Source organism: Schistocerca gregaria, chromosome 3, assembly GCF_023897955.1.
Source record: "Schistocerca gregaria isolate iqSchGreg1 chromosome 3, iqSchGreg1.2, whole genome shotgun sequence".
NCBI lineage: Eukaryota > Metazoa > Arthropoda > Insecta > Orthoptera > Acrididae > Schistocerca > Schistocerca gregaria.
This window is the reverse complement of record NC_064922.1, coordinates 947,712,797-947,739,408: the sequence shown is the minus strand read 5'-3', so window position 1 is coordinate 947,739,408 and position 26,612 is coordinate 947,712,797. Positions and strand designations below refer to the sequence as shown.

The 26,612-nt window shown below is 38.9% G+C and overlaps 1 protein-coding gene across 1 annotated transcript in view; it reads left to right on the top strand.

The window, feature by feature from the left end:
* The window catches only part of LOC126355879 (protein virilizer), a 97,933-nt gene that overhangs the window by 6,920 nt on the left and 64,401 nt on the right, over positions 1-26,612 (top strand). Inside the window, exon 3 of the mRNA XM_050006379.1 lies at positions 25,300-25,435. Within this exon, the coding sequence (XP_049862336.1) occupies positions 25,300-25,435 (136 nt within the window). The remainder of the gene's footprint in view (positions 1-25,299; positions 25,436-26,612) is intronic.

Here is a 26,612-nt window from a genome sequence, read left to right as displayed (position 1 = left end):
GTCTGTCATCTGCCAATAGTATTGATTTTTGTTGAATTTTCTCTGGTAGGTCATTAATATATATCAAGAACAACTGTGACCACAGGACACTTCCCTGTGGCGTGCCGTTCTGGATCATCCCCATGTCTGAGTAGTATTTATTTCTCTCTCCATCTGCTACTTCCACCTTTTGGCATCTGTAAATTAAAGAAGGATTTTATAAGATTAAATGAATTGCCTTTTACTCCATAGAATTTTATTTTCTCAAGGAGAATGTTTTGATTAAGTAGGTCAAAAGCTTTTGATAGATCACAGAGTACTCCAATTATTGAGTCCTCCCTGTCGAGTGTTTACATTACATAGACCACAAAATATTATGGTGGTGATGTTGTAGATTCATTTTTTTGGAACACACTTTGGCTTCTGGCTATGATATTGTTGTGACTCGCCGATCTTTCAAAGTGCCGCCATGCAGTTAAATGCGTCCTCTACATGCAGCACTGCCAGCCATGCAGCAGCCACGCTACCTAAGCGGCCAGCCAGCCAACGGCCGCCAGACTTGGACTCAGTGCTGATTTGACTGTTACTATGTACACACGTCTTACTTTGTCTACTTGCTTTGTGACGTACATGTATTGTGTCGTTTTGAAATGTGTGTTCAGCTTGACATTATAACAGATATTATGTGATGTGAAAAAGCTTACTAATCTGTTATTCAGAATGAGTTCAAAGATTTTCGATATTACTGGTATAGTACTAACAGGTCTATAGTTTTCAGGTTCTGTAGTGTACATGGTGTTTTTTTTTTACAGTGCTAGCACCCTAGCAATTTTTAAACTATCTGGATACAGTTCTTCTGTGGTTGCTTCATTAATCATTTTGGTCAAGGATTTAGCAATGAAATTGTATGAAAGTTTAATAATCTTATTTAAGATATTGTAGATGTTCCGGGTCTTGTGTTTTTTTAACTTGTTTATGGTTCTTGTTACTTCTTCTTCACTTGTAGTTTAATAATCTTATTTAAGATATTGTAGATGTTCCGGGTCTTGTGTTTTTTTAACTTGTTTATAGTTCTTGTTACTTCTTCTTCACTTGTTTCATATAGGTGTATAGAATTTCTTAGTGGATGTCTTTTTTTCTCTCCATTAAAACATTCATAGCTCTTGTTGGAGTTGACATATCCTTTGTGAGATTTTTGCACAGATTCATGCAGCAGTCACTAAATGCTTTGGCTATAGTTTCTGGGTTTCTCTGTAGTGAATTTTCCCATCTGATTTCTTTGGGCCTATTATTTTTTCATGTTGTCTTTTCTGTTTTTGAACTTATGGTCATCCACAATGTTTTTGACTTATTGTCTGAATTTATAATGTCATGCTCAACATCTGTTTTCTCTACTTATTTTATTACTTTGGTGTAGATTCCCCAGTTTTACTTCTCCAGTGATTTTTACATTGACATGTATATTGTTCATTTGATCAGTGAATTGCTGCACTGCTTGTTCTCCACGAGGCCCAATCCAAAAGATATAATAAAAACAGTATGGGCAAAGAAAAGCATTGTTAAAGGTGTAAAATCCAGGATGGAATGTAACAATATTATGAAAAGGGAAGTTGCTACTCATGGTATAGCGGAGATGCTGAGTGTCAGGTAGGCACAATAAAAATACTGTGACAAATATAGCTTTCAGCCAGTAAGGTCTTCATCAAAATTAGACATCTAGTTTTGACAACGGCCTTACTGGCTGAAAGCTATATTTGTGACAGTCTTTGTGTAATGTTAATCTGTGACTCAGCATGTCCACTATATGGTGAGGAGCAGCTTTAGTTTTCATTGTTTAAGGTATATTATTCAAAATCCTGTATGAAAAATTTGACCACAGCTGACAACGAAGGTGAAACCACTGTTGTTTCATAATATTTGCCACTACACAAAAAGTTAAATCGTGGTCTACCTTGTTGATCATTTCTGGAGAGAAGGGGTTGGCAAGGAAACTTGGCATTGTTCAAAAGACACATTTGGAAATAGAGATACCATATTGAGGTCAACAATAACTTCATCTGCACTTATCCGTATTTCTTTGATGATATCAACAATACAAGGTGGAATCCAAAATTTTCGGAACTGGTGCTGCCATCTGGAAAGTAGGAGTAGTATATCTCTGAACCGCTAGGTGGCGAGAGGTGCATATCTGTTGAGTCAGTGTGCGGAGTGGCACTCAGCTGGGAGGACTTGTTGCGTGTCCACAGTGATTTCCGTAATACTCAGTGTTTGGTGTGTGGCAATTTTATGACGGATCTGGGCACAGAACAGTACGTGTATATCAAATTCTGTGTGAATCTCGGGGGGAAAATGCTACTGAGACCCTTGCAGTGATTCAACAAGTGTTTGGGAGACAGAGCATGAGCTGTACACGTGGTGTGAGTGGCATGCTCGGTTCAGGGCCGGCCGTACAGACGTCAAAGATGATGCTTACACTGGAAGGCCCATTAGCCGCACACCAGACATTGTTGCAAAGCTTAAACAGCCGGTTTGTACTGATCAATGTCGAACCATTCACGACCTTGCGGATGAAGCGGATATTGGTTATGGGACATGTCACCAAATGTTGATTGATGAATTGGGCATGCATCATGTCGCCACAAAATTTGTGCCAAGGATCTTAACTGCCGATCAGAAGTGTGCACGGACCTTTGTCAGACCGCATATGATGATCCAAACTTCTTGTCACGGGTTATCACCGGCGACAAGAGCTGGATTTATGGTTATGACCCAGAGACAAAGCAACAATCAACCCAGTGGAAGCGCCCGGGCTCTCCAAGACCCAAAAAAGCAAGACAGGTGAAGAGCACGATCATCGTTTTCTTTGATACTGAGAGAATTGTGCATAAAGGATTTGTCCCACCCAAGCAAACGGTGAATTCTGTGTACTACTGTGACGTTTTGCAACGGCTCCGTGAAAATGTGCGGTGATGACGGCCCGAACTTTGGCGTTAAGGGAACTGGCTGCTGCATCACGACAACGCGCCCTGTCACACGCCCTCGCTCGCCAGGACCTTTTTGGCAAAAAAACATGGCAGTTGTACCCCACCCACCATACTTGCCAGATTTGGCACCTTGTGATTTCACGCTATTCCCAAAACTGAAACTCAAGTTGAAAGGCCATCGGTTCGACACTCTAAAGAGGATTCAAGCAGCACTACTGGTGGTGATAAACACCCTCAAAGAAAAGGACTTCCAGAAAACGTTTGACCAGTGGCATAAGCGCTGGGACCGGTGTGTGTGTGCGTGTGGATAGGAACTACTCCGAGGGTGATGGTGACCATTAGTCTAAAGGTAAGGTTTTCAACAGTTGGCAGCACCAGTTCTGAAAATTTTGAATAACACCTCGTATCCAGGAGCCGATAATGTGCTCTTCACGGCATCCAACAATAGGCAACATTAATTCTGTTAAAGATTTGGACACTCTCTGTGTCGGAGAGGCAGTTACTCTTAATGGTGAGTCTTAATGAATCATCATCTTGCGTGTTTTAGGATGACTGTACAGTCTTGGTGGTCTCAATGCGAGTTCTACATATAATCGTCAGAAAAGCCTGATTTCCTTAGCAGATCTGTTACCTTTCTACTGGCTGTATTGGATAGCGTTTCTGCCTTTCCGAAGGAACACTTAAAGGTGTAGTTCAGCATTTCTACTTTTCTATCCTACAATCAGTTCCTGTGTCATCAGTGAGTGACTAGACTAATTTTGATGCCACTGACATCGATAACAAATGAACAGTATTTTTTGAGGTTTTGTGGGATGTTGCAAGCTACATCTGTTTTTAGTCATTAACTGCCCTACCATGTTTTTGTACTGATGGCACCATAGAACTGCTCTGATAGGGACATCACAGTTGAAGCCATTTGGAAATGGTATGCGTCTGCACCAAAATCTGAACTGGCGTCGGTCTTATCTCAATGACGTATATAACATTTCCATTGTTCCTTCTTGTCCCTCACAGATATAGAAACAAGACTGCCTTCCTATAGAGCTAATTTTCAGTATTATTATTGTGAGAACGTTCTGGTAGAATGCCAATACTTAAGGAGTGTAGGAACCCACTTACGGAAAAGCAGCATCTTTGACTTGTCAATAGGTGCACCTCTTGTTGGTAAATTTCAGTGCCACATCAGCCATTTCTGGCCCAATAAAATGCTGGCAATTTTTTCATAAGACTTCATTTTTCTGTTAATTAAATACAGTGGTTATACACAAAGTTTATAATGAGATTAATGCTTTGGTCCATGTCAGTGGACTTTGCCTATTTTGTTTGATATTTATTACCGAAGTATTCTGTTTTGATGCTCAAATCATGAGCATGTTCCACTGCCTCGGTACTAGCTGCAGTGGATCTGACATGGGCCGCTATGCCTCACATTTCATCACACTGCCTTATCTGTTGCAACAATAGATACCTGTGCCTAGCTGTGTTAGAATGGCCACTTGTTGCCCCCTCCACTCCAGTCTTGCTTGCATCTGTTACTCCTTCAGATTTTGTCATTCGTGTCCAAATTTAATATCATTTGTAATAAAATGCTGAAAATGTACAGAATATTTGGTGCATTAAGGACAAGAACCATCAGTATATCTTCGAGAATATTCTGCTACAGTAGTCATTGAAGGCTTCATGCTGTGGAATTTTCACAATGAAACCCATTTTGTTTAGCATTTATCTGTGTATTGCATTTGCTTTATTTTACATCTAATGTGCAATATTCATTGTTCCTTTAAAAATTTGTTTACGGAGATTGCATACCTGGGAGAGTTCCTCCCATTGTGAACTGTTCTTTAGGTACATATCTTTTTAGTTCTCGGCCAACAACTTTTCTGAACGTGAACTACAGTTATGGGCATGCTCGGGCCCAGAGCTAAATGTTTAGAATTCCTCCTTGAGATGCAACTACTGCCTCTTCATCTAATTTACAGAACATGTAACTCTTTCTACTTGTTTTAGTTGGCCTTTGTATTTTGATAATCATTGTTAGTATAACTCGTCATGAACACCGACCCCAACATCAGTGTGGACATGTTCAAAGAGGTCGGGTCTATTTCAGTTTATTTCCTTGTGGCGTGAGCTTTTGAACCACCTGTCCTTAGAAGTTTTCAAAGAAGGCATTTAGTATTGTTTCACAAGATGTCTCATCGTCCCTATCACTTAGAAAACTGTAATTATTCCATTTGAGAATTGGGTGATTAAACTATTCTTCAATAATGACACTATGGTTGGGGAGTCTGTTCACTAGTGTGCAGTCATTGGCAGTTGAGGACACTATCGAGTAGGCCATTTACATATATGTAAATATTGTCCGAAATTGTGTTTTCCAACTGGGTGCTTATCAGATCCAGTCTTTTGATCAGCATACCTATTCAATTAATTATGTGGAACTATTCTTTGATAGTAATTTATCATTAGGCCAAATGTTGAAACTCCTATGTAAGTCTCCAGTAAGCTTTGATGGATAAACATGCTGTTTTCTGACTGTTATTCACCATAATCATCGCACCTGCATTCACAACATGGATGTAAGCTGATATTGCACATACATATACATCTATACTTTGCAAGGCACAGTGAAGTGCATGGCAGGGGCTATTCTTGTACTAGTTATTAGAATTTTTTCCCATTCCATTTACATGTGAAGTGCAGGAACAACTATTGTTTAAATGCCTTTGTGCAGTGTGTGTAGATCAGATGAAGTTGGTGTCAAATTATGGTTACCCTACTGAGAAGTTAAAAGCATTGTATTCTGTCAATAAACTCAGATGTTAATATTCACCCTTAGCCTGTGAAATAGTTCAATAACACTAGAACCATCTCACTCAAACTTAGTGACAAATATAAATTAAGGGAAAATGGAAATTCCTAGATGGAACAATACATAAAATGAGGGAACTGCAACTACTCATGTATAGCTGACTGATGTGTGGCACGTGAAGCAGAAAACAGTGTCCACAAACTTTTGAGCTCTGGCTCTTCTTCTAGCAAAAAGTATGCATAACCATACAGACGGCTTTTTGTGTGTGTGTGTGTGTGTGTGTGTGTGTGTGTGTGTGTGTGTGTGTGTGTGTGTGTACTTTCTGCTAGAAAAAAGGCAGTGCTCGAAAGGTTTTCCGCCACACATCTGTCTGTGATAGGTAAGTGGTTGCCTTTCCCTTTAAATCCAAATATGTATGTGAAGTTGATCTTTCCATGTTACATCAGTGATGATGTACTATTTATGATATGCCCTATAGTGACTGGTGGAATATTGGAATTTGGATGCAGGTGTGGGGGGAAGACCTTATTTGTAAAATACCCCAGAAGCTAATGGTCATTCTGATCAAGTATTTTTATGCACAGATTGGTAAAAAGGGAAAGTTCAAAACAATTTTTGTCAGTGTCGTACTCGCTGTAAGAACATATTGAATTGGGGAGGGGGTTGGAGACTCAGAATTTACAAAGCATTCAGTCTTCAATCCTTAAATCAAATGCCTTTGAATACGTGACTAGAAAATTTGGACATCCACCAAACACCAACATTGGTGAGTTGTAAATAGACTATGTTGTCATTGCAAAAAGAGCACAGTGAGAGCATCAACTAATCAAATTTGTGGGAAGTACAGATCTTGACTATATCTGAAAGATCAAGGTTAAGCATCGAGCACTTCGAATGTATTAAAATGTTTGCCCGTAAGTTGAAGACCAAAGAGCTACATAATTGGGAACAACTGCAAGAAGCAATAGCCAGCCCAACTCAGAAAGGAACTGAAGAAACATGCAATGTGGTTGTGAGGCAAAGTCCATGGGATGAAACATACTTCCAATGAACACTACAGATCGAGGAACATTCAAGTAAATCAGAAACTTTTGTAACACTTGCAAACAACATCTAAGCAGTTAAAATTATGTGGGTCTACACTTCAAGGGTGCCAAGTGTCTAAAATACTGTCATGTTCTGGGAAATTATTTTTAATTTCTCCTCAGTACTGACTCTTAAAAGCCCAGTTTGAAGACAGCAAAGCCACCCACCCTAATTCATCACCTCTTACTTGAGAAGAATTAGAAAGATTGTGCATTTACTAACTACAGCATCTTTCTTCCCTCAATAATCTGCAAAATTCTTTCAACAGTGTCATAGGCGAAGGGGAAAAAAATCAATTGGCAAATACCAAAGAGGGTTCAGGAAAGGATCTTCATGTAGTGAACAGATCATGAATCATAAATGTGTTTAGTCGTACCTGACATACACAAATAAGTAATTCATATTGATCCATGTAGATTTTGAAAAAGCTTATGACTCGGTTGACTGAACAACTCTTCTCAGACTCCTGAAAGACACGCTTACTGTTAACAAAACAAGGGCTATTGGGTGACAGACATCTCTGGACACTGCTGCCAAAGTTAAATTCCCGTGTAAGATTTCAGATATTTCTGAAATAATGATGAGAGTCAGGCAAGGTGATGGACGCTTGCCTCTGCTTTTCATCTGTGTTAAAGAGGCTCATCTCCGGTTGGTGAAAAGACATGAGTAAAAAGAGATATTGACAATGAAGTCAGACTTTGGTATCGAGACATGAATTTGACAGTTAACTGCTTAGCTGTTGCAGTGAAATTTTTTCTAATTCACTAGACACAGAGCAAATGTAGCAGCAAGGGCAGAGCTCCAGATCTCCCTAGAGACAATTGATTTTATAGGAAAAAATCAAGTTAACATCCTGAGTTCTAGAGTTAGAAGAAGGTAAATTCAAATTGGTTGAGAAATTTAAGTATTTAGGAGAGTGGATAGATTGCTGCCTCAGAGAAAGAAATTTTTACATCACAGATCATTAAAATGAAAACAGTATATCAATGATCCAACCAAAAATTTGTACAGGAAGAAATTGATATCCATTTACATCAAAGTGCAACATTACTGTGCAGTTGTAGGACTGTTTTTGCTGATAGTGCTGTCATTTACTTCCTAGTGAAGTTATCAGAAGATCAGAACTAATTGCAAAATGATTTAGACAAGATTTCAGCAAAAAGTAATCGACCCTAAACAATAAAGTGTGAAGCCCTTGGCAATAGTACTAAAAAACTTGTATTAAATTTCACAATAACAGAAATTTAAAGGCTGTTGATTCAACTAAATACATAGGCATTACAATTACAGACACTTTAAATTGCAACTATCACATGCAAAATATTGTCACAAAGGCGAGCCAAAGCTGTGTTATTGGCATAACACACACTAAGTGCAACAAATCCCCTAGAGAGAGTGCCTACACTATGCTTGTCCACCCTTTTCTGGACTATTGTTGCACTGTATGGGATGCTTACCAGATGGGATGGACAGAAGACATCTAAGACGTTCAAAGAAGAGCAGTAATATCCCAAATAGGTGACAGTGGACATGATAAAACAAGCTGGTGTGTCATTTATTAAGATGAAGGTGTTTTTCATTCTGTCGAGATCTTTCCGTAAAATTTGTGCCACCAACTTTCTCCTCTGAATGCAACAGTTTGTTCACTCCCATCTACATATGGAAGAATGTGCATCGTAATAAAATAATAGACATCAGAGCTTGTGTGGAAGGGTTTAGATGTTTATTTTTCCCCACATGCCCAAAATGTCAGTTTTCGACAAAAGAGAGTCGGTGTTAATGAATAGAATAGGTCTGACTGAGAAATAAGAAACAGTTATATCTTGAAGAAAATCCTACAGTTGACACTGTGTAAGAAGATTCCTGACAGTTGCAGTGGGCTAGACACGGCTGCTTTGTGAACCCACCTCAATCAGTTGCATAGTGTGATTTTGTAAACGTGGCTACGGCAACGGATGGGTATCATTTTTGCCAGTAATTGTTTGTGCTTTGCTGTTAAAAACTGGCAACATTGCTTACAAGCTGTCAGAGATCATCTTACGCTAACTCAGCTATACATCTGTTAAATATTGGTGAATTCTGAAGACGATGACAACCATGAACTCCACACACATGTAGGAAAGATCATGGAGACCATTTGGAAGAGGCGTACTGTTTTCTGTGGTCCCATTACTTGTAAGAGTCCTTCAAGATTGAGCAGTCAAATCTTCCACTACTTTCTTAACAGGACAGATAATTAGTTGTGGTTCACAGGGGAAGAAAAAGGACTGCAGGCATTGCGAATAACTCCAAGAGTGCTATGGTTTTCAAGAGAAGCTAAAAGTAAAAAAAACTGGCAAGGAAGGAACAATATACAAAACAAATGCATATATACTGGGCTAAGGTTACAGTCTAGGCACAAGGGAAAGGAAAAATATTGTTAAAATAATGTGATCCATAGATGGCTGATACGAGAAGAAGAGTAATTAATCACTGAGCCAGACGGTGCATTTGTTAACTCTGGACATATATTCAGGAGGATGATGGCGGCTCAAATATCTGTCCAGCAAAGCTGATTTAGATTTTCCACATTATCCCTAAATTGTTACGCCAAATACTGGGATAGTTCCTTTCAAAGGGTATGATCAACTTCCTTCCTGTCCTCCACCAGTTCAAACTTGTGCCGTGGCTCGAATGACCTTATTGTCAGTGGAATGTTAAAATCCTTAATCTTCTTTCCATAACAAAAATCTAAGTTTCAAAGCAGCTAAACTTACAAGAGATAATAAAGCACAAGTGTCTCAACTCCTTAAAATGAAAAGTAGGCAAGGGACGATTTTGTAGCATTTGTTCACCACACCTTAAACAAAAATTGTGATAATGGAAAATTCTGGTTTACATGTGCTGTGGGTGGGGTAAAGATAATCACCTGCCCTGTATTGGAGTTCAGGAGATAGGCACATAAACAAAGACTGGAACATGATAGATCAGCATATGAACTTTTATTCTTCACACTTGAAGTAATGTAGTTGTGATGACAGGATTATGCAGTTATGAGTATGTATGTGCTGTGAACAACAAAACAGGATCATTATGTGAGCTACCATGTTTAAGATCTCGCTTATGTGTCTGTCTACTGCTCAGTACCATGAATATAAAATGACTAGTTATCTGTTCAGTTGTGGATTTCCCCCCTTTACTTCAATGTTCTGTGAGTGGTGGAACAGCTCATTGGCCACTTCAATTAAAAAAAAAAAAAAGTTCAAAATTCCAAAGTTAAAGAAGAATTATTTCATTTACTTTGGTATTACTCTCTGATGGAAATATCCTACCCCATAATAATGTAGCTCTAAATGCTGTGCATCAGTGATTTTAGCTGATAGCACAGCTTACCATGATCAGCATATGAGGTGTGTTCAAAAAGTAATATGAGTTTGTATTTTTATGAAAAAATATTTATTTATCCTTCATTCATTCATCAAATCCATGTAATTAAAGTAATCACCCTCAGATACAATGCCAACTCTTTTTCCCGTCCTCAAAGCATTTCTCATAAGCACTTTCTGGTATGGCCTTGAGTACTTTTATTGCAGTTTTTATTTCCTCAATCTTTGAAAATCTTCATACCTTCATAGGTATCTTCAGTTTCTGGAACAGGAAAAAGTCGCAGGGAGCCAAACCTGGTGAATATGGTGGCAGAGGCATGATGGTTATATTGTTTTTGCCAAAAAGTCTCTCACAAACAACGATGAATGAGCAGGTGCATTGTTGTGATGCAAAAGCCTTGTTTTTTTTTTTTTTTTTTTTTTTTTTTTTTTTTTTTTTTTTTTTTTTTTTTTTTTTTTCACAATTCCAGACTTATTTTGCATATTGCTTCTCGTAGATGGCACATAATGTTAAGGTAATACTTCTTGTTGACTGTACAACCTTGAGGCAAAAGTTCATTATGCACTATGCCACTGCTGCTGCTGGAGGGGAGGGGGGGGGGGGGGGGGTCAGTGAGCAAAACTTTGACATTTGATCGAACTTGGCATGCTTTTTTCAGTCTTCGCTCTCTGTGACACTTCCATTGGGACGATTGGGTTTTAGTTTCGATGTCATAACCGGAAATCCATGTTTTGTCACCAGTTATGACCCTATTGAGAAGATCAGGATCATCGTCGGTGTCATTCAAGAGCTCCTGAGCAAAGCTCATGCGACTGTTCTTCTGATCAAAATTGAGAAGTTTTGCAACAAACGTCACAGACACATGTCTTGTGCCCAAAATATCCAAAAAATTGCTTGAATGAGCTGACCGATATGCCAACATCATCAGCAACTTCTGTTATGGTAATTTGATGATTTTCCAAAACAATTTTCTTCACAGCTTCGACATTAGCATCTGTTGTTGATGTGCTGGGGCAACCAGAGCTTGTACATTTCACGTGTTTTAGAGCCCTTGATTCCATTTGTCACACAAAATTTGATGCAAATCCTTTGCTCCATTTTTTTTATGATAATCGAATAATGCTGAGCACTTAAAAGCATGTCTAACCTTTCTATCTGTCAAAAACAAATGAATTATGCTGTACACTTGAAACTGTGAACATATGTTCGGGACATGTGTACCAACATAACAAAGAAAAAGATCGATAATCGAATGTACGTTGCCTGTGCAATTCAAGAAGTCATCTTACTTTTTGAACAGCCCTCATAAACTGGTATTGAGAATTCTCTTTCGTTGAAGCACAATTTCATTTCCAGATAATACTGTCTTTTATATTTGATACTATGTTGCATTGCAAGGATCGAGCAGATATTGTCTTGATGTACACTCAGGAAATAAATGGATCAGAATTTCACAAGACATGGTTTCTGTGGTATGTATTAAGCAAGTAAATAATCAAAAAAATATGGTTACAAATAGAATTCTATTGTTTGAAGGAATAACTTTGGGAGACACCTGTAGGTGGAATAATTACCCAAAACAGCATTGGAATATGTCGAAAGATGGCAAACAGAAAACAGTATGTTGTACTGAATGGTAAGGAATTGTAAAAGTGGCTTCGAGTGTACCCAAAGGGAGTATTCAGTATGTATAAATGTTGTTGTGGGTATGTCAGAAGCTTTATAAGGCTGTTCGCAAGTGCTGATAAGCACTGCATGACAAGAAAAGTCAAGCACCAAGAAGATATGTTCAGATGTCAGTGTAATTTCATACACATACACACTATTAGCAGATATGTAAATCATTAGTTGCAGTTCTCTGTGAAAAGTAGAATGACTACCAGAATGCATTAGTGATGTTCAAATTTAGTTTTGTTACCAGGCCTGATAGGATATATAGGAGGCATGAACAGTGTCAGATGTTGAACGATCACTGTGAAGGACGCCAAGATGCCGCATGCTCCTGTGAGGCAATGTTATCAGCACCTCACAGAGTTTAAAAGGTGCCATGTTGTGGGCCTTCAGTTGGCTTGCTGGTTGAATTGTGCAATATTCTGATTTGTGGAGCATTTACATGGGACAATGGCCCTCTGTTGGACTGCATGGATGTGTGAGGGCATACATACTCCTCACCAAGGTACCAATCACCCACGTGTGATCATCACGAAAGACGATCGCCCTATTGTGTACCGAGCATATTGTGACCCCCCTTATAACTGCTCCTACTATTTTAGGACAAGTAATGGACATTCTGCATCACCCTTCACCATTGCTCTGAGACTAGCGGCAGCTGGACTACAGAATTATTGTCCCACGCATAGGCTGCCATTAACACCACAACACAAATGGCTACAATTGGCGCAGTGCCGTGCCCGAAAAGCCTGGACTGCCTGATGAATGGTGGCTCTTTGTGTTCAATGCTGATTCACAGTTCAGCACTACCCCAGATGACAGATGGTTGTGACCTGGGGAGACGTCCCATTCTTCCAATATTTTAGAAATGCACAGTGGTGTTGCTCCAGGTGTCTTGGTGTGGGGAGCCATCAGGTTTGCCTTCAGGTCATGGTTGGCAGTGATGAGGTAACTCTAATGGCTTAACAGTATGTCAACATTCTGTGTCGTGTTAGCTCTCATGCAACAGTATTGTGGTGCCATTTTTCAACTGGGCACTGCTCGTCCACAACTGGCATGTGTCTCTGTTAAGCGTCTGTGTGACAGTGAGGCACTCGCATGACTGAAAAGATCCCCAGAGTTGTGGGACAGCTTGCCTCCGGTGAGTATGCAACAGCTTTGTGAGACCCTTCCCAGCAAAATCAGTGCAGGCATCCAGGACAGAGGGGTTTCAATGTCAGACTGATAAATGGGCTCATGCTGTCATTTATTTCTAAATCTGACTCTATTTTGTACTTACTGCAGTAACATCACATATCCTCTCAACCCGTGAAGTTTCATGTTTTTTCGTCCTCCCCAACTGGGTCCGTTTTATTTATTTATTTTTGGTCAGGCAGAGTATGTAGAGAATTTAAATGCCAGGAATTTGTAACAAAATAAAGGAAGTTGTAGAAGATCACCACTAGATGCAAAGATTGTTTGTTGATATTCAACATAGTCAGATGTACACAAATGGGTGAGAAAGACCCGTTGTTATCTGATTATGTGATTCCCAACCAATCACAGTAGAATGTCATATCCATTGAATACTGGGAATATGTGTGCGTTGTGATTTAATCTGGAATGTTCTCATAAAAGTAATTGTAGGAAAGTCTGGAAACATGACCAGACTGAATGACATATTGGGAAAATCGAAAGAAGAGCAACGTGTTTCATTATGAGTTTGTGTAATGAGCACAAAAGTGTCAGCTAGGTGCTAATCCAACTCCAGTGGCAGATGGTACGTGAGACATATGTTTCACAGATTGCTTTACTGTTAAAATTCAGAGAATGTACTTTTCGAGAAGGATTAGTCCAAATTTGCTTCCTCTTTCATATATGTCCCAAAAAGACCTGAAGGGGAAATTAGAATGATTGAAACTCATATGGAGATGTACAGCTGTTCTTCCCATATTCTGAAGACTTACCAATAACTGTAGTTCCTGCACATCCCCTGTAACAGGAATAGGAAACTGGGGGAGGAGATAGTGCTGTATAAAATCTCCCAACAACACTCCATAAGGTGCCTTGCAGAGGAAAGATGTTGATGTAAAAGATGCAAACATATAACTGCAGCATAGGTACTTCACCAGTTATAAAAAATTGTGTAGTCTGTGTTAAAAGTATTAAATTTGATCAACGCATTTTCATTTTAAAACAGTTTATTTACAGGATTCTATTTGCTAACAACACAAATTACAAAGAGTTAAAAAAAAAAAAAACTGAAACTTCAAGATACCATGAAATGGCAGTTTACAGTGAACCCCAATTTTCCTTTAATTACAACATTTCCCCCAAAAGGAAAAATTAATCAAATTAAACCAAACTTATTCAAGTGGTTCTTTCCATCAACATGTTCCAACGTAATTTCACTATGTGTTTTGACCATCAGTGATATTTAGAGTTTTTGCTAATTGTAATGCTCTAGCATTGTTGGTGTAAAGCACTGGAAGTTGTTATGGCATTTTGTCTAATTCACTTAGTAAGCAACACAACCAAATTATTTGCTGAAATAATTTCTGCTTCAGCTGTAGATTTAGCCACTACTCTCTGCAACTGATTTCTCCATGCTATTGCTCCACCAGAGTACTTTGCCCACAATGCTGCTTGTCAGACACTTGTCACCAGTGAATTCCGTGTCACTACAATTTTGCAAATTGTCTCTTCTCTCATAAATAATACCACAATTTAATGTCCTTACAGGTACCAGAATACACATTTCGGTCAGTTGCAGTCCTGGGTAGTTGGATTTCCATAACTAGAGCAACTTTTTATTCACTGCAAAAATTGTCATGACCACATGCTATTGAAAGATAGATCAGACGTCTAACTGCCTTGCTTTAAGAGATAAAGGATGAAACAGATTCATTTTGATCATTCTCTTCACGTCCAGTGGGAGATGAGCTCATATTGCTTTCTACAATTCAAAATGGCCCCCTCTCCCCCCTTTTTTTTATTTGCAGGAAGTTAGGAAAGTAGGGAGATGGAATCTGGGTAAGTTGAAAGAACCAGAGGTTGTTGAGAGTTTCAGGCAGCATTAAGCAAGAATTGGATGAAATAGGGGTAGGAAACATGATAGAAAATGAATAGGTAGCCTTGAGAGATGAATTAGAAAAGTGGTAGAGAATCGAGTAGGGAAAAAACACAAGACCTAGTACAAATCCTTGTATAACACAGGAGATTTTGAATCTAATTGATGGAAGGAGAAAATACATGGTGTATCAAAAAGAAGCATCTGATTTGGCATATCTGGAGATCTGAAACTAATAAACATATACAATGAATTTTATTTTTTGATGAGCGGGAAACTCTCAAAGTTTTTCTTCCTTTCTTTTCCCGCCCTGTAGGTGTTCAGTACGCCCCCTTCTACATGCACACCACGTGTCAATGCGGTATTCAAATTGTTCCCACGCTGCACCTAGCATGTCTCGAGTTACAGCTTCCACAGCTGCTGTTATGCGATACCTCATTCATTGTTGTTGGTAATGTAGGCATATAAACAGAGTCTTTTATAAACGCTCCCACAATAAATAATCACATACAGTCAGGAGGCGAGAAATGTAAGGCCGAATCATTTGGTCCAGTGCAACTGATCCATCATTCAGTAATCCCTTAATTTAAAAATTCTCGCACTTCCGGATACCAGGGTGGCCGTGCCCCATCCTGTTAGTAAAGGAAGTCATGCGAGCCGACTGGGGAAAAAGGAAGTTTGCAACCATATCGAGATATGTGCTTCCTGTAACATTGTTCTCGGCAATGAAAAATGGACCATACACCCTTTCCCGTGAAACTGTACAAAACACATTAAATTTTCGAGAGTCCCTCTCATTTTGTACAACTTCATATGGTTGTCCGTACCCCCTATTCTCACACAACGATGGTTCACCTTTCCATTTAATTGGAATGTTGCCTCATCACTAAATACTAAGTGTGGAAGAAAACTGTCATCCTCCATCTTGACAAGAGCAAAATTACATAGCTCTTCACGAAGAGCTGGCAGTAGTTGAATGTTGTATGTTTTCATGTGTAAACATCAATGCAACACTTGGCAGATGGACATCGGGGCCATGCTGAGCTGTCGAGCTGCATGGCATACGGATTTCTGCGGACTCCTTGTGAAATTATGGTGTATGCATTTGACGTCTGCATCAGACATCGGGGCAGCGCAGCGATTGGACTTTTACAGAAACAACCTGTTTCCTGCGATTGTTCATGCCACTGTTTAATGCTTTGTGCTTCAGGATGATCCACACCACACCAAGTACAAAAGTCACACTAAATGGTTATTACTGACCCGCACTGCGTAAAATGTAAAACAAACAACATTTTCTGTTGTCCTGGCACCGTTTTTACTATAACTGGAGTGGGTTCTCACTGCTGCTATCTAGTGGGAAGCATGTAAAACTTGAGAGTTTGTTCTTTCCAACAGTATGTTGTTCACACCCGTAACTCAAATAATATAATAGTTACGATTTTTTTAAATTAAATTATTCTTTTTGATCCACCCTGTATAAAAATGTGTCGGATGGAGAAGGCAAAAGGGAATACAGACATCTAAAAAAATTGATTGACAGAAAGTGCAAACTGCCAAAGGAGAAATGGCTAGACAACATTACCACAGATTTATTAAAATCCTTAAGGGAACCAGCAATGACAAAACTATTCTGAACTGTATGCAAAATATATCGCACAGGTGAAATACTATCGACTTCCAATTCTAAAGAAGGCAGGTGGTGACAGTTGTGAACACTTGAAACCTCAGTTAAATATGTAATGTTGTAAAATAGTTTTTATTATCTAGGGAAGAATGGAAAAACTGGTAGAAGCTGACATCATGGAAGATAAGTTTGGGATCCAGAGAAATGGAATATGTGAAGCCATACTGACCTTACATTTTATCTGAGGAAGTAGACTGAAAAAAGGAAAGCTTACATTTATAGCAATTGAAGATTTAGTTAAAGCTCTTGAGAGTGTCGAGTGTGTTACAATTTGCAATTCCGAAGGCAGCATGGGTAAAAATTCAGTGAGCAAAAAGTTATGTACAACTTGTACAGAAACCAAACTGTGGTTATAAGAGTTGATGAGCATGAAATGGGACTGGTACAGCATGGTAGCCTCTCCCCAGTGTTATTCACTTTGTACGTTGAGTAAGCTATAAAGGAAAGTGAGGAGATATTTGGAACAGGTTCAGGGAGAAGAAATAAAAACTTTGAAGTTTGCTGATGACATTGCAATTCTGTCAGTGATAGCAAAGACCTCAAAATAATAGTTGAAAGAAATGGATAGTGTCTTGAAAAGAGATTATAAAATGAACATCAGCGGAAGCATATGTAGTTGTGGAATGCACTCAAATTAAATCAGAAGATAATTGTATTTTCCACCTTGGCTGTTATACAATCTCTGTCCTTTATGTCGTTTGATCAGCTGACACTGATGGATTGCCATTTTTAAGTGCTACTTCTATCACCATAATTTTACATTGTCACCCTGGTGGTAGTGACTGAAAATGGCACAGTGCCAAAATCAGCTGGTCATAAAATAAATGACAGTGACTACGAGGGTAATCCCAAAAGTAAGGTCTCCTTATATATATAATAGAGGGAAACATTCCATGTGGGAAAAATATATCTAAAAACAAAGATTCTGTAATTTACCAAACGAAAGCGTTGGTACGTTGATAGAGACAAAAAAAACCACAAACACACACACAAATTTCAAGCTTTTGCAACCCACGCTTGCTTCATCTTGAAAGAGGGGAGGAGAGGGAAAAGCGAAAGGATGTGGGTTTTAAGTGAGAGGGTAAGGAGTCATTCCAATCCCGGGAGCGGAAAGACTTACCTGGGGGGGGGGGGGGGGGGGGGGGGGGAGGGAAGGGAAGGGAAGGGAAGGGAAGGGAAGGGAAGGGAAGGGACAGGTATACACACACACACACACACACACACACACACACACACACAAGCGACATATGTAAAGGCAAAGAGTTTGGGCAGAGATGTCACTCGAGGCAGAAGTACAGAGGCAAAGATGTTATTGAATGACAGGTGAGGTATGAGCAGCAGCAACCGGAGGTTGAGGCCTGGTGGGTAATGGGAACAGAGGATATATTGAAGGGCAAGTTCCCATCTCCGGAGTTCTGATAGGTTGGTGTCAGTGGGAAGCATCCAGATAACCCAGCCGGTGTAACACTGTGCCAAGATGTGCTGGCCGTGCACCAAGGCATGTTTAGCCACAGGGTGATCCTCATTACCAACAAACACTGTCTGCCTGTGTCCGTTCATGCAAATGGACAGTTTGTTGCTGGTCATTCCCACATAGAAAGCTTCATAGTGTAAGCAGATCAGTTGGTAAATCATGTGGGTGCTTTCACACGTGGCTCTGCCTTTGACCGTATACACCTTCCGGGTTACAGGACTGGCGTAGGTGGTGGTGGGAGGATGCATGGGACAGGTTTTACACTGGGGGCGGTTACAAGGGTAGGAGCCAGAGGGTAGGGAAGGTGGTTTGGGGATTTCATACGGATGAACCAAGAGGTTACGAATGTTAGGTGGACGGCTTAAAGACACTCTTGGTGGAGTGGGGAGGATTTTATGAAGGATGGATCTCATTTCAGGGCAGGATTTGAGGAAGTCGTATCCCCGCTGGAGAGCCACATTCAGAGTCTGATCCAGTCCCAGAAAGTATCCTGCCACAAGTGCCGCACTTTTTGGGGTTCTTCTGTGGGAGGTTCTGGGTTTGGGGGGATGAGGAAGTGGCTCTGGTTATTTGCTTCTGTACCAGGTTGGGAGGGTAGTTGCGGGATGCGAAAGCTGTTTTCAGGTTGTTGGTGTAATGGTTCAGGGATTCAAGACTGGAGCAGATTCGTTTGCCACAAAGACCTAGGCTGTAGGGAAGGGACCGTTTGATAAGGAATGGGTGGCAGCTGTCATAATGGAACATTTAGCTATTTTTCGACAATCACCATTCCTGACGATGCATTTTTGTAGACACTGTGGCAGTTTTTGTATGCCCATGTCATACCAGCTTGCTGCCATGCTGTTCAGAAAGCTATGAACCTCTTCTTACACCTCGTCATCGGAGCTGAATCACTTTCCGGCCAAATGTTCTTTTAACGTAGGGAACAGGTGATAGTCACTGGGGCCAAGTCAGGACTATAGGGTGGGTGATTATGTTCAACTGAAACTGTCACAGGAGAGCAACGGTTTGCTGAGCAATGTGTGGGCGAGCGGTGTCATGGAGAATGTGTATGCCCTTGCTCAACATTCCACTTCTCCGTTTCTGAATCACCTGTTTGAGTTTTTTCAGAATCTCACAGTACCTGTCAGCATTAATTGTGTTCCCAGCGATTCAGCTCCAACGATGAGGTGAAAGAAGAGGTTCATAACTTTCTGAACAACTTGCTAGTATGACATGTGCATGCAAAAACTGCCACAGCGTGTACAAAAATGCATTGACTGATATGGTGATTATGCCGAAAAATAGCTAAATGTTCAAGCTGTAAACAGATGTAAACCATTGTAGAAATAAACTGATGTATTTACTTATAAAAAAAATAGGAGACCTTACTTTTGGGATTACCCTCGTACATAATGTCTAGGATGGGAAATGGAATTGTCTTTTAATAAATACATGATTCTGGTATCGGATATAAAAGAATTTATCAAAATAAATCAGATGATGATGCTGGAATTAGATTAGGAAATAAGGCACTGAAAGAGGTCAAAGAGTTTTACTACTTGATCAGCAAAATAACTGATGATGGCTGAAATAGAGAGAATATAAAATACAGACACAGACTGGCCATAGCAAGAAAATTGCTAAAAAAGATAAATTTGATAACATAGAATACAAACTTAAGCGTTACTACGTCTTTTCAATAGGTATTTGTATGGAATGTAGCCCTGTATGGAAGTGAAATGTTGATGATAAGCAGTTCACACAAGAAGAGTATAGAAGCTTTTGAAATGTGGTTCTATGAAAGAATGTAGGAAGTTTGATGGGTAAATTGATAAAAAATGAAGAGGTACTGAACCAAATTGAAGAAAAAGAAATTTGTGACACAACATGGTTAAAAGAAGAGATCAGTGGTAGGACACATCCTGATGCATCAATGAATCATCAGTTTGATAATAGAAGGAATCTGGGGGCGGAGAGTTAAAAATTGTACAGGGAGACCAGGGATGACTACAGTAAGCAGGTTCAAATGGATGTAGGTTGCAATAATTAGTTATGCAGAGAGGAAGAGATTTATACAGGATTGGTTATTGTGGAGAACTAGATCAAACCAGTCTTTGGACGGAAGATCACAGCAGCAGCTACAATGTAACATAATGCAATCGCCCCATTTTCATTCTGCATCATTTTTTAGCTGAAGAATATGCTAAGAATACCTATTCTCATATCAAATACACATTGTTAAGTATTTGTAAAAGCAGTAGTTTCTGCCTTGTCACTGCCAACAATTAGGCCATCATCAACATAAATTTCTACAGAATCTGTTTTCATTGTGTTTGCGATGAAATCCATCTTTTTTCATGACTTACATAAAACATTTGTTTCAGTAGTGCAGGGGTTGTTTGAGACAATAAAGACTGTCAAGACACACACTTGATCTACATTATCTTTGAAACCTTCTGGTTGTTCCAGATATGCTTCATCTGGAAATATTGCAGTCAGAAAGGCTGTCTTTACATCATATTGTTTTACCAGCATTATCATAATCAGTTCCTGCTTTCTAAATATACCCTTTAGCAACCTATTGGGCTTTGGAGTTAGCATTTTCATCAGACGCAGGTTTTTGATGTAAAACCCAGGGATTCTGCAGTACCTTGGCATTCCTAAGACAGTTAGCTAACACCCACATATTGTTTCTCCCAACCAATTCAATTTCTTCATTAATAGCTTTCATTCAGTTTTCCTTCTCATTTGACTGCAATACTTCAGAAAAACAATTTGCATGTTTCCATTCATCAGCACCAACTTTTGTGAGCATCAAGAATTCACCATTCTCCATCAGGCAGTTTTTCTTCTTTGTCTTCTCTTCTCCAGTTTATCTTTTTCAGAAAAATCAGAAGTTACTGCCTTTAGGAATCCCGTTGATTTATTGTTACAGTGACTTCGTACTTTACTTCATCCAGAATCAAGTGTGCCAAATTTTTCTCACTTTGATTTCCTGTGGAAGAAGACTGTCTTACACATTTGCCTTTTTCTGTTTCAGATATCATATCTGACCATTTCAGGCATTAAGACTGACTCATCAGAGCACAATACTCAAGTGAAGAAATTGGGCTCTTTCTGTATTTTCTGAAGCATCCACTGACAGAATGTTGTTCAGTTTTGGAAACTGTTGCTATTAAATCCCTTACAGGGGGAAATATGAAACAGTAAACAGTTTATGTTGTAAAATTCAGCAAATGGTAGTCTGACTAATTCCTGATGCATGACTTAATTGCCGAGTGCTGGGGATTGTGATTCACTGCAACTAATATCGCAGTTTCATTATTCTCTCCAGCAACTGTTTCTTGACAGTTCCATTTGCATCGCCGTACAGTTCTCTTGGTAGAGAACTATCAAACAACCCAACAAAAAGAAGCACATGATTGCATCCTGACTGGAAAACATTAAGCACAGAGGATTAGTGTTATTTCTATTCCTGCCACTTTCTCCATAAATATAAGCCATTTTTATTTTGTCTACTATCATAATAGCCTGCGTTCTTCTTAATAACTCTGTCAGTTTGTCAAGAAATGGATTTAAGAAATGAGTGCCAATATACCTGCAAGGAGGTCAAGTCAAATAATGATTGAATGAACGAGTGAGTGAATAAATGTATGTATGTTTCAAAATGGCTACATGGAGAAAACTGCAAAACACTGAGCTATTTGCCACAGACATCTGGTTTTATGTTTTTGATCCAATGCATTTTTGTTGAGATAATACCATTTTGGAACTCGAATGTGTTGTTTGTCAATTACAGTGCCATCTATTGTGCATTGATGAAGTGTTATATACCAAAGTTACATATTTTTTCCCATAGAATCTGATTCTACAATAAAAATGGGATGTTCTCATATAGGCGGGGTATGAGGGTCAACATTGGTATCCGCATTTTTAAAAATACTGAACACACATTTTTCGGTTTTGTAATCCAGTGCATAATTTTTTAGATATTGCGTTGGATTAAGATAAAGAACTCATATCTCCATGAGCTCCATGTTTTTTTCTCCTTCGCAATTATCCTCCCTCACAGACTGGCTTGGACCAGGATTTTAAAACCTTTATCTTTCTCTCTGCATTCTCACCTATTCTTGTTTTCCACGTATAGTATTATTGGTCTGATTATAGTTTTATATGCCCTTATTTTGATTCCTCCGGAACAAATTTTGGACGACCATAATTTGTTGAGTGAATATGATGTTCTGGATGCAGCTTTGATCCTTGCTTCTAAGTCTCGTTTTGTTGGGAGGAGTCAATAGTCTAATTCCATTTTTGTCATTGACATACCCAGCAAGTTGTGCAAAAGCAGCCTTCTTATCAAACTTTGAATGGAAGTGTTTGTTTGTATGAGTCTGTGCCAAAAATTTTGTGCTGATCAAGTTCTCCTACAGGTTTATTGTAGCACAGCTCATAGGTTTTTTTTTCTGGAACTGAATATCTTCTAGTATGAGTTAAGATATAGACTGTTGTGTTGCAGCCTTCCACCCACAATCCTTTGATAGTTTACTTCGTTTCAACATCGACTTTGCAGCTTCAACAATTGTCCTATTCTTTTTGGTTTGGCCACATGATATTGTAGGGTGGAGGACCAAGGGTGGAGGATGCAATAATTCTGTGAGAAATTCCTTAACTTTTTTGTCATTAAATTCTTTGTCTCTGTCATCTAAATAGTTTAATTCCTTGTACATTGGGTTATACTTAATTTAAAAATTAGTTAAGTGCATTGTGTACTCCATTTTTAAGTTTTAGAAACAAAATACAGTAGAATATACTGAAATCATTGTTGAAACCTTATGTAATATCAAGCACCTCCAAACAATTCGATACTCACTAGTCCATTGACATCTGCATGGATTAATTCCCCATTAACTGTGGAGTGGTTTATTCTTTGCATGAATTCTGTTCTGTGCATCTATCTTAATCATCCCAAAATTCAGCCTTGCAACATTCTGTAAAGATGACAAGTTTTTTCTAGATGTTCTTGATGTGTTGTTAATTTTGATGACTCAATCTTGTGTGGCACATTTGTGTTGTTTCAGATGGTGTCACAAGTTCATTTTATTGCTATTTTCTGGTCTTATAACATGCGTATTCAACACATACAGCCCATTTTCCATATAATCTGTCATGAAAATGCTGCCAATGGATTTTCTTCCAACTCCTAATACTTTTACACTCAAAGATTACATTGTAGCTGTTATTTGTAGCTGCCTTGGCTGAGAACAAATAAGCACTTGCATCAGTCATTTTTTAACTTTGTCCATTCTGCCACTGTTCCATTCACTGCTTTGTCTTATTTTGATAAAACATGTTCCCTGAGCAAATGCACACATGTCATTGTCTTGTTTTCCTAATGAAATCACTTCAAGAACATCAAAGTCACTTTGCAAAACAAAGAACTGTTTAATTGGAGTGATATGTTTCATAGTACCACTGTCACAGCTCCCAGTAGCTGCACAGATGATGCATGAAGTAAACGCATTGTCTCCGCTCGCCTTCTCATTTTGTCACTCATTATTTCTGTCACATGTGTTCATGGACATACTGCTGTTCACTCTTTTGACATCTTCACCTAACTGTTAACTATTTTATTCATTTTGTGCATTATAAATGACAAATGTAGTTTTTCGGTTGTATTTTGTTCATGCAATCCAGTAGCGAAGGAGTTTTCAATAAGAAAACTCAAACTCTGTTTTGCCGATGGTATTTTATCCCAGAGATCTTTAAAATTACCTCATTCCCTTCCCAACATAGAAAAAAATCAATCATTTATTATTCTTTCAGCCAGCATATTCTCTTCACATTTTGTTTATTCTTCATTTCGATATATGGATCACTTTTGCAGCTGAGTTACATGTGTCCTAATATCGTGTGTCATGTGCTTGACCCCAGAAAAGGTTTCAGTTAACATGTTTAAACATTGTGTGCTGCTACATTCAGACTGCGCATACTACTTTAGCAATATTCCTTATCAACACAAGTTCAGCAGCTTATTTATGTAGTGCATCTTCTATTAGATTTGGTGCACTTGCATCATCCTTCTGCCATTCTTTGCACGCTACCTTTACTTCATTTGTTGATTCTTGTGGTAACAACACACATTCTGGTGCTCTGTTAATAAATATCGTAGAGGTAACATGAATGAAGCACCATGGAGACGTGCTATTTCCATTTTAAACTAAGTTGTGTTTAATTCGACGTGGGCTTGGGCCATAAAAGTAGAAGTAAAAGTATGAAGTTTTATGAACACCGTTTGTTTGTTGAACAATTTATTCACAGTATATAGACTGGCAATGGCAAGGAAAGCATTTCTGAAGAAGAGAAATTTGTTAACATTGAGTATAGATTTAAGTGTCAGGAAGTCGTTTCTGAAAGTATTGGTATGGAGTGTAGCCATATATGGAAGTGAAATAGTTTGGACAAGAAGAGAATAGAAGCTTTCGAAATGTGGTGCTACAGAAGAATGCTGAAGATTAGATGGGTAGATCGCATAACTAATGAGTAGGTATTGAATAGAATTGGGGAGAAGAGGAGTTCGTGGCACAACTTGACTAGAAGGGCTCGGTTGGTAGGACATGTTCTGAGGCATCAGGAGATCACCAATTTAGTATTGGCTGGTAGCTTGGAGGGTAAAAATCGTAGAGGGAGACGAAGAGATGAATACACTAAGCAGATTCGGAAGGATGTAGGTTGCAGTAGGTACTGGGAGATGAAGAAGCTTGCACAGGATAGAGTAGCATGGAGAGCTGCATCAAACCAGTCTCAAGACTGAAGACCACAACAACAACAACATATGCAAAGCATTGCCAGAGGTAGAAGTAACAATAAAATTATGAAAAATTGCTTTGTACATATTGAGTAGCCAAGTGTACAAAATATTTATCCACGTTGCTTCAAGTCATTGCGAATGCGAGTTTTCAAAAAGTTTTTTTGTTGATACTTGACGTGTGATGACATGTTATGACATGATATTTGCAGAAGTAAAGCTCTTGCAAAGAGGTGTGTGTGTGTGTGTGTGTGTGTGTGTGTGTGTGTGTGTGTGTTTTTTTTTTTTTTTTTTTTTTTTTTTTTTTCATCAATTGTTTATGTTAAAAGAATGTGAATAATCGTCTTTTGCCCAGAATGTGAATTTTTGTGTAAGAGACTAACAGTGAATATTCCTGTCTTTCACAGTGCAACAAACCCCTCGCAGTTTGAAATAGAGTTCTTCGTGAATGACCTGAGTAAACCGGGAGCTTCAACATTTGAGAGCCTTGGTGACTTAGAATACAAGCAGAATGTAAACATTCAGTTAGAATGTGACAGAAGGGTAAGTGTTTCCCTTAAACTTGTTGACATTTCCTAAATATTTAGGACAAAAATGCGATAAAGTTCCACTTCTTTGGGAATTAATCTTTTTTCCTAATTATTTTGTTTTATTCTGCTGTTGTAATTCATTTGTTCATGATTCATTGTAGTGCTGATGTTTCAGAGTAGTCATGAAACTTTCTGCATTGAAATTACTGTGTCAGATGAAAACTCTGATCTATTGAATACTTTTACTTTTTACAAAATTTATTTTGACCTCCCTCTCTCTCTCTCTCTCTCTTTCTTTCTTTCTTTCTTTCTTTCTCTTTCTCTAATAAAAAAAAACTCTGTCTTCCCATCCTTGTTCTTTTAGGAATGGAGAGCAGTAAAATCATATACAGATGTTTCTAATGCACTCTGACAACATCTACGAGTTGCAGAATAGTAGAGGTGGATATTCGAGTGAAAGTAACACTTTGCTGCTCTACCAACTGAAACTAATTTTGAGGAGATGTAATATGACTGGAGCAATATCTATGTCTACATTGATACTCCACAAGCCGCTATACGGTGTGTGGCGGAGGGTGCCCTGTACCACTACTAGTCATTTCCCCTCCTATTCCACTCGCAAATAGAGCGAGGGGAAAATGGGTGTCTATAGGCCTCCGTCTGAGCACTAATGTCTCATATCTTATCTTTGTGCTCCTTATGTGCAATATATGTTGGCGGCAGTAGAAGTGTTCAGCAGTCAGCAGCAAATGCTGGTTCTCCAAATTTTCTCAATAGAGTTTTTCGAAAAAAGCATCACCTTCCCTCCAGGGATTCCCATTTGAGTTCCTGAAGCATCTCCATAACACTTCCATGTTGTTTGAAGCCAATGGTAAAAAATCTAGCAGCGTGCCTCTGAATTGCTTCGATTTCTTCTTTCAACCCGACCTGGGACTGATCCCAAAAACTATAGCAATACTCATGAATAGGTCACACCAGCATCCTATATGCAGTCTCATTTACAGTGAACCACTCTTTCCTGAAATTCTCACAATAAACTGAAGTCGACCCTCCACCTTCCCTACCAGAGTTCTCATATGCTCATTCCATCTCATATCGCTTTGCAACATTACGGCCAGATATTTAAATGATTTGGCTGTGTCAAACAGGACACTAGTAATACTGTAACCAAACATTACAGGTTTGTTCTT